Raw genomic sequence first — 15393 nt, forward strand, 5'->3', positions numbered from 1 at the left:
CGGGAAGAGGAAGATCGGTGCTATGGGATATATATACACACACTTGGCGATCAGAGCGACCAATAATTACATACAGCATTTGTCATAACACCAGATATGGACATCCGATGCTGTTGCGCCGGGCGCGAAACCTTCGAGCCCCGCCAAAAGGCAAAGGCCAGCAGACAAAGGATGCTTTTGAACCTGGCCAAGATCCGAACTATGCGACAAATGTAAGAGGGGAAAAAATACGAAATGAAATTGGAAAAAATGATATTAAGAGGCAGCAGGGAAAATTGTAAATATCATCATCGGTTGCAGCCAGCGATCGCTGGGCATTTTATAAATAAAACAAAATCATAAATGCTGCACTCAGCGGTCGTGGAATGGATGGATCTGATCCCGGGTGCTATATAGTAATTACAGTCCGCATTCGCATTCGAATCCCCTTTCATTGGACATTGTGCATTGGGCATTGGCCAGACGCTTCGCGTTGGAATTCGGAGCATTGTGTCATATTTAATACAGAAATTTTAATTAAACATAATTTGTAAGGAGTGCACGTTGATGCATTCTGCCCGGACCCACTGGCCAACGAGATCGCTCGCAACGATAGCCCCTCTTAGCGATCGGAATAGAGTAATTCATGGCATTTTATGGTTAGGCCACAACTTGTCTATCATCCGTTGGAATTTCCCTTTGATCTTATCGGAACGTGTGAGCAGTGGGTTCTGTGGGTCCAGATGGGTGACAAATGGGAGGGTTGATTGCTCTATTTCGAATTACTATTATTTGTCATATAATCTTAACATATATTTATTTTATGAATTTATTGCTTCAGTTACCAAATCCCCTAGTTGTGTTATAGTTTCAACAAAATATATAAGAAGTAGTAAAGGATTTTATTTGGCTACCTTCAAAAAATACCTTTAATAGGAAAATATATTATATTTCCTTTAAGTCATATTTAAATTGGAATCAGCTTGAGATAGAGGAGTTCCTATGACTTTAATTCCACAACATACTTGAACTTTGGTCCATTATTGGGCTCACCTTCCGTTGGGCTACCACAGCCATGAAGATGTTAAACAATGCCGTTGCAACCCAAATTCAATTCAAAACCGATGCTCGGTGATTATTCAAATGATTTAACTAGTTCACCGCATTTGACCCTCAGTGGGCAGCTCTCAAGTTCGATGGGGCCCAACCCCGAAAATCCGAACTCTAGCTTCCTAAGGTTGCAGAGCCTCCAAAAATGCTCCCCGAAATCGGAGGAGTCGAGCTGATGGCCCCGGGCTATTTGACTGACTGACTTCGACTACATTACATTTGTAAGACAACAATGGGCATTTTTATACGTTTTTTCGGCGGTGCATTCGGCGGCGTTGGGCGTTTTTATTTTTACAGATATTGTTTACAATTTCACAAGTCCAGTCCACAATAGCTGTGCCCTCTCATTGTTGGAGCTGTGGCAAAAATGCTGAAGCTGTAGCTGAAGCTAGAGCTGGAGCTGGAGCTGCTCCAATCATCATTTTGTAGATATTCGCTTGGTGATATATTTTGGGTGAGCGCTTCCGGCAAATCGGAGCCAGTGAAAGGTCAAGTTGTGGCCAAGAAAAGCAGCCGGAGCAAGCGGAAAACTGCTGCCCAGGGAGCAGTGTGCTATTGGAGTGGGATTGCGGACGAAGGTACAGTCCTTACACTTCAAGATGCATTTTTCTGGTAGGAATTTTTGGAATAAAATATGTTGCTGCATTTCCCAATAGAGACCTTAGGGAAAAAACCAAACAAAGTAAATATTCTACATCAATTATCTATCTAAATTGGATTTTAGTTATTGCTTGTATTGCTGAAATTCAAATATACTTCAATAATGGAATGTTTTTAGTCACTTTTAATTTGAACGTTGGCTGCAAATCCTCTATATTAATGGGTATGTGCTTGTGTGGGGGTTTATGCTTTTCTAATTAATATTTTTGCCATCTAGGTAACTAACTTAGATATTAGGAGCGTTGTAAGTAGTCTCCACTGTACTTCGAGTGGCTTCGAAATAAACAAATCAAAGTGAGCCAATGCTCGCCAATGGAAGTGCCTTCTTCTTCCTCCCGTTCGACTTGCGGTATGTGCTCAATTTTCCATAACATATTTGATCGCAGCGATCTTTGCAATCGCCTCTGACTTTCCACTTTTCCCTTTGTTCGCTGCTTTGTTCGTGTGTGAGAAAAACTTATCGAATCGTGGCTATCGTTTCGGGATTCGGATTCGGGCTTTCTGGTTGGCATTCGGTTTAGGTTTGGGTTTGGGTTTGGGTTTGGGGTTCAAATTAAAGCCAGGTGACCACGAGGCCAACGAGCTGACAAACCTTTCGGTTCGGAATGCCTTCACACACGAAGATGATCTCGCGGCAGGCGGATATTTTAGTATATAGTACTTGACAGCCTCCAGATAAACCACATTCGGGATCATTAATTGCCGATCTTTTCGCTCCAAAAACTGCCCGAAAGTAGGATTCGAACTGGGCTCGCGATGGGGACTTGGGGTTTGGGGCATGGGAAAGCGCCTGGGCGAAGATCATTCAACTCCCACAGACACCCACACCCACACGGCGTGGCACAAATGGCAAAATCCAGCAGACATCAAACAATGATCACGAGTGGTGCTCTGCTGCTTTTGCTTTTGATTTTCCTTTTCTTAATGTTTTTGTTTTTGTTTTTTATTGTTGCCCTGGTGGTGCGGGTGCGGTTTGCTTTGCCTTTGAGTTTTCGCTTTTGGGTTTGAGTTTGGCTTTGCTTTTGGGCCAGATCGATGCTGGCCGGCTGCTTGATGATAGCCTGTGACTGCGACTCGCCTTGGCCTGGCTTTGAATTATTACACTACAAAGAAGTGTACTAAAATCAAAGGCAAGAAATAGTTTAAGACTCTTACAATTTAAACAAAAATGTGGACCGCTTAGAAAATATGATTAGGCTCTAAAGAGTACTACCAATACATTGTTCGATTTGGTTGATTAAATGTGGTGTTAAATGTGAAAAACCAAATTATTTATAAATTATTGTTAATTCGAAAACTTTAATCTAATCCTTTATCTAAGACTCTGAAAAATAGGACTTCCGTTTAATGGGAATACATTTCTTTTAGTGTGGCTGCCCAATTTTACCTAAGGCCCTTCCATTGAACTTGTTCCACATTTCGATTGTAATGCTGACGGAGAAAGAGAGGCAGTGCCAGTCAAACAAATATGATTTTCAATTTGCCGCGATCGCTTTCACAAGATTTGCATTCCACTTTGCATCTGGAACTGGGCAACTCCCTCGCTTCGTTCGAAGGCCATTAAACACTTGAACAAACTCAAAGTCAAAGTTCAACTGGATTCTACTTCTTAGCTTTTCGCTGGCTCTTTCCCCATTTTGGCTCATTAAAACGTCACTCCACCAGTGGGGCCATCGCATGCCCACTTCGAACCTGCATTTGCTCGAGCGGAAATCTGCATTTGCCACAAATCAAAATATTTATAGCCAGCGCGGCTAATGAGTGGCGGTCCGAAATGCTCGATATACCACCCAAGTCGGTTATAGATGCACCGCATAAATAGCCACAAAGTGTGTCGTAAAAGTTCAACGCGGTCATCAAAATGTTCCTCTTTAGTGGCAGCTCCTCGGGAGGATCGGGTGGATCGGGGGCATCGGCCACTTGGGACCTGGGCCACCTGCCTGGAGCAGCCCAGTTTATCAGGCACAGTCCCGTGTACAAAATGCTATGCAAATTTGGTTTTTATTTGCCCGCTGCTGCCAGAACAAGTGCAAAAGCCCGCCGCGTTCCCATTCCCAGGTGGCCGAACACTGAGAAATATTAAGCGATATTGTAGTAAACAGAAGTAATGTGAAGTTAGTGATGTCTGTAAGTACATTATGTACAAATAAAGCTAATACATATTGCAGTCAATACTAATGAATATCTTAAAATTAAATTAAATTAACATTTAAATCTATTATTAAATTTTAAATACATCCTAATAACAAAGATCAATTTCCAGCCGAAAATGCATAACATTGACACCAGAAGTCTGCTTTTGATTTCCTTTAAAAGTGGAACTGAACTAATTTGCATTTCCGTGCACTCTAAGCACCAGCTCAATTTTCAGCCTCCATCTACGATGGCCAGTATATGTCCATGGTGCACCATTTACAGAAAGTCAACTCTGGATTTTATGTGTGTTTGGCATTTGCGAAATGCGTTCGCATGCACATTTGAATCAATCGCTGAGTCAGATTGGTTTCCTCCTTTTTCTCAGGTTTTACGACGACCAGAGAGATTGGGATACCGGTTGGCGGACCGCCGAACTGCGATGCTTTTGAACTGCACTGATATCGTTTCGTTTTGACATTTAGCATCGCTAATTCATGCGAAATCACCAGAAGATTATGTTCATAAGCACACATTACGATTACACGTTTATTATAATTTAGGAGTTTACTCTTCGATCGCAGCGAATGCGACCAGTTGGGGCCTTGGGAAAGTCGGTGACAAAAGCATTTTGCAGTGGACGAGGATGAGGATGGGGATTGGGATGAGGCCGAGGTGAGACCACTTAGTGCTGAATAACTTAGATATGAGTGTTTAGTTTTTGTAATTCCTTTTTACGACTAAGTGACCTGGAAAGGTACTGAGAGGAAAGAGATCGCCAAATGGTCGAGATACGCAAACGGAGCTGCAGAGATAAGGGACTTAGAGTGGGTCTAGCGAAAGTGAGATGTGGTCAGAGTAAGGCCAACTTTCCCTTGACAGGCGTGGTATTTTTCAGCTTCATATTTTTAAGCCTAATATGAAAATGATCATTTATAATGGTTGTAATTTAAGCCTCATTACCGGTGGAAAATATATGGTAGAAATTTTATCTCTGATGGTCGAGAGACTTAACTATTGATATTAACATTCCTGATATTTAAAGTAAGTTTTTGTGTTTGTACATAAAAGTAAAACTAAGGTATCATTACTAATGAATGGATCCTGGTTCGTTCTTTTCTCATATTTTAAGGGCTTCTTGGAACTACCACAACCGTTTTCATTCTATCCCTACTTAGCCAAGATCTATGCGGCCTGCGAAACCACATTGGTGGGTGGATAACGATGCTGAACCGCAAAGAAACCACATTTCAAGCGTTTGAAGCTCGATGCGCTCGTTTGTGACATGTGCGCGGTTCCAGCAATCAAGGAGGGGAAAATCTCTGCTGGGGTGGGGCGGAATCAGAAAAAGAACCACCTAATGGGGCTTCACTGTGGCCCGAAAGACGGCCGATGTGGTACTGTCTTCGCACTAATTGAGCATTTAAATGCAGCGTAATTACTTCTCTAACACCTTCATCAGAGGCAACCGTCAACGGCTCTCCTTTGATGCGGATGCGCACTGCAAATTAGCATATAAATTGTCCCGTGTGAACATAAAATCAAATGACATGTGAGTTTGTCAAAAAAGCCGGCTCAAAGTGCCGCTGCAAAGCCGAGTCTTCTTGGCCACAAAAGCTGGCGGAAGGACATGATAAGGTGGAAAATGCAGTCATTAGCATAGCGAACGTGCAGCTAATTGGAAATGGAACAGATCAGCATGAATGAAGTGGCACTGGGCATGGGAGTCTAGTACTCACTCACTCGACAAACTTGGGAAATCGAAGGGTAATCGCATGTAGACCCCTAAATTCTGGCCACCGGCGCCAGCCAGACGTCTTTATGGCCGATCACGGGTCGATGTGGTGCATTTTAAATCGGCCAAAGGGCACACAACTAATTAATAGTATAACAGTTAGGCGAAACTTGACTGAGTGCAGACACATAGAGAAAAAAGGGCCAGTATTAATGGTTGGTATCCAAACTTAAGGAGCAATAGAATAAGTAATCTTGAAATCGCATTTACTAAACTACATTTGCAATGATATTTTTTACATTAGCCCAGAACTTTTATAAAGGAATTTAGCATTTATTTTATGACCCATTAACTGTACACACCACTATAGCTATGCATTCTCTTCATTCCTTCTTGAAATGTACATTTTTCTCAGTGCACAACGCAATTTCATTCAACAGTTTTTAGCCAGGTCTATGAAGTGTGGGCGAGTTTTTTGACCCGCTGGCGGGCAGGAAATGCAGCGCGTTCTGAATGCCAAGGCGTATTCCAAGTGATCGTTCGATGGTCAATGGTCGACGTTGGTTGGCAACCCTTTCCCCAATCAACCCCAACCCCTCCCCCTTCCCGCCATTGGGTGAATATCGTTGCATAAATGCGCTTTGCATAACTGAGTACTTTTTTTGTACTCAACCTTAAAGCAAACGATGACGTTGACGACTGGCGCTGCCGCCGCTTTTGGGGCGTTTGCTGCACTTGTTGGTATGGAACGGCAGATGACTCCCTACACTGGAAAAGTATGTGTATACAAATAACACGGACTCTCGAAAATGTTAAGTTGGGTATTCTAGACATTTAAGGAAGTAGGCAAAATCTGTTTATTAATAATAAAACAATTTAAAAATGGGAACGTCATTATTTTGACGTATTATTTTATTTATTTTATTTATTTTTTATTATTTTTTTATTATTTTATTATTTTATTTATTTTTCAAATATATTGATTGGACAAAATGCCACACTTTTATTAAGCTCAAGATATTTTCAGTAAATCATGGCTCACTAGGAAAACCCTTTATTTTCCCTCAGTGGTTGAAGTTAAGCATTAAAAAGTTAGAGGGGGTGGAACCGGGGTATCCGGTCAGATTTTTTATGTGCGATCATTAAAATCGATAGGAGAAATCATATTTATACTCAATGAAATATGTTTCCAGGAAACTAATGTGTGTGGGCCACGGACTGGTTGCAATTGTCTGGGAATCAAAGTTGGGCTTGATGATCGCACTGATCGTGCCAGAAATAGAAATAGAAATGCCGTAAAACTGCTTGTAATCTAAAGAAACTTCTATATTTCTATTGGAAAGCTTTATTGCTACCACACTTTGTTTTCCATTTCTATCACCTTTGTTCCATAGATTTTAATTATATTATCTATATCTATATATTAAGACATAATAAGTATGAGTATTTATCGGATAGTTAAACTAATGTAATTACTGTTTTTGAAAGTTATGTAATCGCGTTTGGTACTACAATTCTGTTCGCAGAAAGATCATGATTATATTTGCTCGCAGCTTGCGTTCTTTCGCCGCGATAATTATGATCTTATAGACCAACATGGGTATAACCAAAGTCATATTGACTAATCTGGCTTCGTAGTAAGGGCGATTTCGTAGGACGGATCGCTCGAGATCACGATGCTCAGTGAAACGAGGAATTCCCGGCAGGCTGTCCATTGACTGCGTTTTTTCCCAGTTAGCTTAACTTGCTTGCGGCTTAGATAGATTATCGAGCATTAGACCAGGATTACGGGTCGGTGTTGTGCCAGGCAGTCAGCCGCAGAAGTCCTGCGAGGTCGCTATCTCATCGACTTGTGCAATCTGTGAAAATTCCAAAGCCAGGATCCGATCAAACAAGTCCCGAGTCGCCGGTCAGGCGGATTTAATTGAGATCAGCCAGCCAGCCAGCCAGCGACGGAAACTGTGTGAAAAACCGCGAAGCGCTTTGGAAAATTTGCCGCATTTCCCGCCTGGCTGGAAATTTGATTGCCAAACCGCAGCTTCGACTTCCGCTCGTTGGTTTTGCCCAGTCCCGGAGCAGAGTTTAATCTCAAACATGTGGGTACTTCGGTTTACATTAACATATCGTTAGTGATCTTAGATCTCCGGACTGTGATCCGTGGGAAGTTTGGCGTTGGTCCAAGCCAGACTCGCACTGAAACTAAAACTGAGGGAAACTCCAACGGAAAACTCGCAGATTTGGCGAAAGGCTTAGATCTGAACTATTCCCATTCCATCCGCTCACCGTCGGATAAACCCTACTGTCATAATTGTAGCGTAATTATTATTTATGCTGTCACACTCGATTATAAATCTCATATTTGCCAAAAGTCTTAGGAGCGATTTCAACCCCTTTGCGCCAGCGTTGTTCGCGTTTTGTGCTGCCATCAATAACTATATTTTGGGAATTTGCATAATTTCATAATTCCAATACAATATCAATTGTCCGATTCCGTGATAAGCTGAAGAATTCCCGCCGAGAGAATCAATAAACGCTGGCCATATATCATATACAAAGCCCGCTAAACCATCGAAACGAGTTTTAGGTGAGAGGAGCATCGAAAGCGTAATGAAGACATTACTGAAACACAATTAAACACAAGACATTTGTCAGGCGAAACCGAACCAACCACATATCAAAGACATCGAGAACTTCCAGATGCCATGAGAAATTAGCCAAACAAGTTTTATTGACTTTTCCTAGCCCCCAGCTGAATTTATAATTATTCGAGAATGTGTGCAAAATGTAAATCTAATATATATTGTATTATTCCAATCAAGAAGTGGGGTTGCTTCGACTAAAAAACATTTGATACCATGCAAAAACCTACAAAAAATGTATTTTGTTAAAACAAATAAACATGATAAAATGCATTAAAAATATCGAAGTGTGTGTTTACTTTGAAAGGGGTGTTCCTGATATTGCAATATACTTTTGAAATTGCTACAACTGAAGTGAAATATTTATACTCTAAAAATTTCAACTTCCAACTGTTTTTTAAATAATATATAATCTCCAAATAACATTTTTGAAGTTATCAAATATGAAATAAGTTATATGTATATGCCAACTGAAAAACTCCCCACATCAGCATCACACTACAATCAAACGCAGCACATTCCAAACCAGACCGGATAATAATAGTGATTAAACTGAACAATTCTTAATTTACACCGATGTAAGATAGAAAATCCGTTGTGAGTGATAAATATTTTTCGCCTCCAATTTTGTATAACAAAAAGTCGAGGTTCTCCTGCCGTCGCCCGTCGCCGGTCATCAAAACTATTTTTACTATAAAATGAAACCCGAACAGTCATCGGAAATAATGAACCCATCTCAGTCCAGGGCTCGATTCCGTTGTTATCCAACGTGATGTGATTCATTGGATTATCTGAGGCATTATGCCTAAATCTGTGGCCTGTAAGCCATTAATTTACTAATTGAAATGTAGCCCATCAAATATTTAGCAGAATCCAGCTTAGTCTTATCTTTGTGGACCGGGCCAGTCGGACGACCAGCCCGTTGTGTAGGATATCGAAAATGCAAATTCCTTGCACATAATTACAATAACAAAGATGGCAAAACAAAATGCTAAGTCCGAGCTGTTAAATCAAAAATATGCAAATTACTTTTGTGAGCGAACACGAGTCCGAATATTGAGTCCGAACAAGTTCGGACGAACTCTGGGGTCGATTTGATTGATATGTGCTGGTTATACAGTCATTTGGCCAAAATGATGCAATCAAAACTATGTAAATGCGAACGGGGGCCTCTTGGCTTCTCTGACATTTTGAGTATTTAATGCTAATATAGCAATATAGCCCGAAATCCGGAACAGTGCCGATCCGAAGGGGTTATTTCCATACCTAGACACTATTTAGTAGCAGCCATTCCGACAGTTTTTGCGTTTTTACGACATTGGGCAATTGAACCAAAGTTGAAAAGTCAAAAAGTCATCGCAGATTTGTGCGTTACTTTTTATTGTGTTTTTTACCAATCGACCATTTTTTAGCCTCCTGGTAATAGGTAATCTTGAGGCTATTTCGCGAGAAATTTTGTCATTTTTTACGCAACTCAGCCGCGACAATTGACTTTTTTATATGAGGTCCTGGTTCTGGTTCAGACCCGCTGTCTTTCAAGGTGAAGACATATGCCGAAAGGCAGCCGTTTTATCCCTTTTCCGCTTAAAAAATTGCGGATGGGTGGATGGATGGGTGGAATTTGGGTGCTCTTGTTTGGCTCGGGTTATAACCATCGGCTGCTCGACAATTTTTATGGTTACGACCGACCGGCCTGACTTTATGACTCGCACGGCCCGAAACGTGCAAACGTGGCCCGAACGCAGGCTGAGTTTTTTAGGCCAATTCTTGTGGTACCTAAGCCAGCGATTTCGTTACCTAATCGCGGGATCAGCTTACCTAAGCTGCAGATTATCCTAGGATCATAATTATGACGGCGGACGCGACACTCGGCTCGGTTTTTTTTATTATTTTTGAAAGATGCGAACGCATTGCTGGCCGGCAAAAAACTTAAGCCGGGGATTAAACCGGATTAAAGTCACATTGTCCTCATTTTTTCCTCTCCTTTCGGACTAACTAATTACCCCGGGAAAATTACCCATTTGGCTTGCGCGGAAATTCGCGAAAACGTCTCAACTGCATTTTTTGAAAGGAATTTTCGACAACGAGCCTTTTTTATGGTGTGAGAAAATAGAAAAAACGGTGGGCAATAAAAATGAATCGATTAGAAAAAAGGTGGGTGGCTGAGAGAAAAAACGAGATGCCGGATTCGAAGGATGGTTCTAGTTACTTTTTGACTTTTTTACAAGCCTTTTGTGCGTTTTTTCCGTTTTTACGCGGAACTCCTCTCCCTGATGCAACAAACGAAAGTCAAATGCGAAATCTTCTGGGAAGTCTGCTAACGAGTTTTTGTTAAGAGTACCTTAAACTTAGCTTAGTACATCGGTTGAAGTATTATATTTTATAATACTAGCCACACTTCGGAGTGGAAAAGTCAAGGCTCATGCCTTTTGCTCTGAACAACCCTTTTCGTACAATGCACATCCATAAAAGGGTTAAGCACTCGGTTAGCGGCATAAAAGGGTTAAACAGGTAGCTCCTTTTTTATTTTGGCTCCGAGCAAACAACAATAAATATTCATAAAAAGAGTTAAGTGCCGTCATAAGGCTCTTTGTTAGGACAAAGGAGAAATTATGTTGGAAGTTGACTTTTAAAAGGGTTAGAATTAAATTCGATTGGTATTTGTATTTTATTGAGATGAATGAAGGAAAGGGAGAGACTGAGAAAGTATGGGTTGTGTAATATTAATTGAATTATTTTTAAAATAATTTTTTTTGCGAAATATTTTGTTACTAAAAATAATATAATTATATTATATTAATTTATTTATTTAATTTCAACCTTAATCCATACAACCTTAATAACATAAAAAAACTATTTTAGAATACGCTTGCAAGTCCACTACGATGCTATATGACTCATTCTGAATCCAGAAAAACCCCGTCTAAACAGTTCTCTTTTTTTATTACTTTTCGGACGCAATTGCAATTGCCCAACTATCATTTATTAGGTATGAATCAATGATGATCTTTTATTGATTAACTTGTAATTTTAACGTTGTTAATTAATAAATAATCAGCTGTAGGATGCAAATTTAAATATTATAACTGAAAAATCGGGAATCATTTTGTGAATCACCATCACATCAGTATAAGAATATTATTCCCGCGGAAACAGTTTATTAAAATCAGACCCGCTTAGTCTAAATAAATATAAATATGCATTTGCAAAGACCATAATGGTATTCAAAAACCGGCGGACTTTGACAAGAAAACGCCAAGCGAATTGGCCTCCAACCATTTCGATTTCGAGCGGCCAATACGGCTCCGCCCATGCCAAAAAAATGAGCAGCTGTTAAAAATGAAGTCAACGGCTAAGTTGAGGTGGTGTGTGTGGTGTTCGAGTGAGTGAGAAATCCAGCCGCCCTTAGCACGCGAGTATCTTTAATAAATAAACGAATAACGAATAATATCAGGGCCATGCAAATAGCCCGATTACAGGGGACTCAAAATCGAGAGAAAGAGCGCGAGATCTGAAATGAGTGAGTGGTTTTCATTTCATTCACTAACAGAGCGCTAACATACTGCTAACATTTCGCTCAATTGGGGTTTGAGCTCAATGCGCATGTGTGCGTGCTCGATCGCTCTCTCACTCGATCCGAGTCTTAAAGGTGGTGGTTTTAGCCGTGATTTATCAGAGAGCTGGGGCTGAAAACTGGTAAGTCTGCTTTTGTGTGAGTGCGAGTACATAAGCCAAAGAGTTCGGCCAGTAGGCGAAACACAGAAACGCTTCTTGCCAGTCGAACCTCTCAGCCAGAAATCAGTCGTCAGCTAGTAGCCGAAGTGTCAGTTACACACATCGAGGGTTCCCAACCGCGTTGCTTCGACGATCAAACCACACATCATATCGTATTGAAAATTATAATCAAAGTGCTGAAAACCTGAATCATACAGACTGATTGAAAAGTGCTTGCAAACCCCCGAAAAAACAACACACACAAACTGCCAAAGTGAGAAAACGTGCAGCAACGATCGCGAATCGCTGCAATTAAAAAGTCGTCATAAACCTAGTGCCCATCCAACAACAAATAAAAAAAAAACAAAAAGGTAAGTTCTGAGTGAGGGAGACAACATGAGATCAAAGTCAATTCACGGTTTTTGTTTTTGGGTCGCGGCCGTCGGCAAATTTTACGATCCCTTGTGCACTACTTTTATTTTTTACTGTTTCTCGCGAAAAACTAACGGCCACATTTCCACCTTCTCCCTATTTTTTTGCGGCCCGAGGCCGCGGGAAAAAAATCACAATTTTCATAAGCCGAATTTTCTATTTTCTATTTTTTGTTTGACTCGGGAAAAATCGGCGTGAGTTTTTATGGCCGAACGTCAAGGTCTGGACTGCTGGACTGCTGCTGCATTTTTTTAGGGAACACTGCTTTCGCAGCACTCGTAATGACTTCGAATAAAAAAGAAAATCTACCTAAGTTTTATGACTGGACAGCGCGAAAAAAAATGAAAATGAACGCATAGGGTTGCATAATCCGGCAGCTTAAGTTTTTTGGCCTGTTGTGATCATAAAAAACGCCCATCCTGTCTAGTTTTCCTCAGTTTCCTATATATATCCTGGGCCGCCTACAGCTCAGCATCAGTTGCTCAGCAGCATTCCAAGCGAACAGATCATACAGCAGATCCTCACAGCGATCGTGAGAAAATCAGACAAAATTCCTACAAATATCATTCCAAAATGGTGTTCAACTTGGTTAGTGTCCAAAACCATTCGCCTCATTGTGGATTACACATTTAACTCTCGACCAGTGGATTAAACCCTTACTAACGCGGGATTTCCTTACTCTCTTCCAGATGAACCAGACATGCAAAGTGTGCGGTGAGCCGGCGGCGGGCTTCCATTTTGGCGCCTTCACCTGCGAGGGCTGCAAGGTAAGTTGTGTCTCCTAAAAATCCATTGACAAATGAATCAGCAGAAGGTATTTCGAAGGCCCCAAGGGGTTATGGAATTACTTCTTGTAAATACATATTCAACGAACAGGCAATCGGCGATCGAAATCGCTGTGTATAATTTTTGCCCTAAGTTTCTTGAATGAATTTGTGCACTTCCTTTAATCAGTTGCCTACCAGTTAACTAACCCACATTCTTGCCTTCTCCATTGCAGTCCTTCTTCGGCCGATCGTATAACAACATCAGCACCATCAGCGAGTGCAAGAACGAGGGCAAGTGCATCATCGACAAGAAGAACCGCACCACCTGCAAGGCGTGCCGCTTGAGGAAGTGCTACAACGTGGGCATGTCGAAGGGAGGATCCCGCTACGGACGTCGCTCCAACTGGTTCAAGATCCACTGCCTGCTGCAGGAGCACGAACAGGCCGCCGCAGCGGCGGGCAAGGCGCCTCCAACAGCGGGTGGCGTATCGGTGGGTGGTGCCCCGTCGGCCTCCTCCCCGGTGGGCTCGCCACACACACCCGGATTCGGAGACATGGCCGCCCATCTGCACCACCATCATCAGCAGCAGCAACAGCAGGTGCCGCGTCATCCACATATGCCTCTGCTGGGCTATCCCAGCTATCTGCCCGATCCATCCGCCGCCCTGCCCTTCTTCAGCATGATGGGTGGTGTGCCGCACCAGTCGCCCTTCCAGCTGCCCCCGCACCTCCTCTTCCCCGGCTACCACGCCAGTGCTGCCGCTGCAGCGGCTTCAGCTGCGGATGCCGCTTACCGCCAGGAGATGTACAAGCACCGCCAGAGCGTGGATTCAGTTGAGTCGCAGAACCGCTTCAGTCCCGCCAGCCAGCCACCAGTGGTGCAGCCCACCTCCTCGGCCCGCCAGTCGCCCATTGATGTCTGCTTGGAGGAGGACGTTCAGTCCGTGCATAGCCATCAGTCATCCGGAAGCCTCCTGCATCCCATTGCCATCCGCGCCACGCCTACCACTCCGACTAGCAGCAGCCCCCTGAGTTTCGCGGCCAAGATGCAGAGCTTGTCGCCCGTTTCGGTGTGCTCCATTGGAGGCGAAACCACCAGCGTTGCGCCAGCGCATCCCCCCACTGCTTCCGCCCAAGAAGGACCAATGGATCTGAGCATGAAGACCTCAAGGAGTTCCGTGCACAGCTTCAACGACAGCGGCTCCGAGGATCACGAAGTGGAGGCGGCTCCGCGCCGGAAGTTCTACCAACTGGAGGCCGAGTGCCTGACCACCAGCAGCAACAGTTCCTCCCACTCCGGCGCCCACTCACCGAACACCACCACCACCCATGCGGAAGTCAAGCGGCAGAAGTTGGGTGGTGCAGAGGCCACTCACTTCGGTGGCTTCGCGGTGGCCCACAATGCGGCTAGTGCCATGAGGGGAATATTCGTGTGTGTCTAAGTACACGGCGAAAAAAACCAGTGGGAGGAGTCGCCCCAAAAAGCCTCGTTGTTTATTTTTTGTTACTTGAGGAATATGTAAATTTATTCGTGTGCTCGCTCACACTTAGGGAAGTGGAAAGAGATAGGGACAGACAGGTTTTGCTGGAAAGAGACAGCTTGACCAGGTAGTTGCATTGCACACGCACACATACGCCTATACACCATCACCATCACACACGCACACACACTCACCTATTGAGCTCAGATCCAAAAATTATTTTTATGAAAACGTTAAAATTGTAAATATATCTTTGAGCTTGTTTGCAATTGTATTTTAAAGTTAGCCGGCGGTAGAGCCGTAGAAGTAGTAATCATTCCCACCCTCCAAATGCTATTGTACATACAAATTGTTAAGTCTAAGAATGATCTTTATTGTCTCTAAGTATTTTATTCTATTTTGTCCTAGTTATGGTATGTCTAAATATTGGCATTTAGTTTTATACAATTAAAAATAAAAACTATTAAAAATTAAACTTTTGTGGTTCCTAATTCTTTTGGTACATTTTGGTATTTCAGGACTTCCTAATTCAATTCACAGAATTATTCTCAGCAAATACATTTTCGAAGTATTTACTTACTGATAATTGAACTAAATTCTTTACAATTTGGACTTGACACTCATTAATTCAAAGACACGTTTTACTTACGGTGTTATTTTCATTGCCTTAATTTTAGTTGTGACTTCATCGCTAAATGTATTTAAATTACAAAACATGCAGTTTTAATAACCCATTTAAAAAA

At 42.3% G+C, this 15393-nt stretch overlaps 1 protein-coding gene across 2 annotated transcripts; it reads left to right on the forward strand.

The window, feature by feature from the left end:
- The first annotated feature begins 12033 nt into the window (after window positions 1-12033).
- On the forward strand, window positions 12034-15125 carry LOC6534753 (zygotic gap protein knirps). Of its 2 annotated transcripts, none has more exons than XM_015195331.2 (3): window positions 12034-12341; window positions 13092-13169; window positions 13403-15125. In XM_015195331.2, exons 2-3 carry the CDS (start codon window positions 13092-13094, stop codon window positions 14609-14611), a joined length of 1287 nt encoding a protein of 428 aa, XP_015050817.2. In that variant the 5' UTR covers window positions 12034-12341; the 3' UTR covers window positions 14612-15125. The 2 variants fall into 2 exon arrangements, with proteins under 2 accessions (XP_015050817.2, XP_002095428.2); XM_002095392.3 differs by lacking the exon at window positions 12034-12341 and adding an exon at window positions 12888-12990.
- Window positions 15126-15393: the final 268 nt, after the last annotated feature.

This window comes from Drosophila yakuba, chromosome 3L (assembly GCF_016746365.2).
Source record: "Drosophila yakuba strain Tai18E2 chromosome 3L, Prin_Dyak_Tai18E2_2.1, whole genome shotgun sequence".
Classification (NCBI taxonomy): Eukaryota; Metazoa; Arthropoda; class Insecta; order Diptera; family Drosophilidae; genus Drosophila; species Drosophila yakuba.

Bases quoted from the DNA above. Each gene is read 5' to 3' on its own strand.
- LOC6534753 (XM_002095392.3), top strand. The intron at 13,170-13,402 runs GTAAGTTGTGTC...TCTCCATTGCAG, and splicing joins TCACCTGCGAGGGCTGCAAG to TCCTTCTTCGGCCGATCGTA.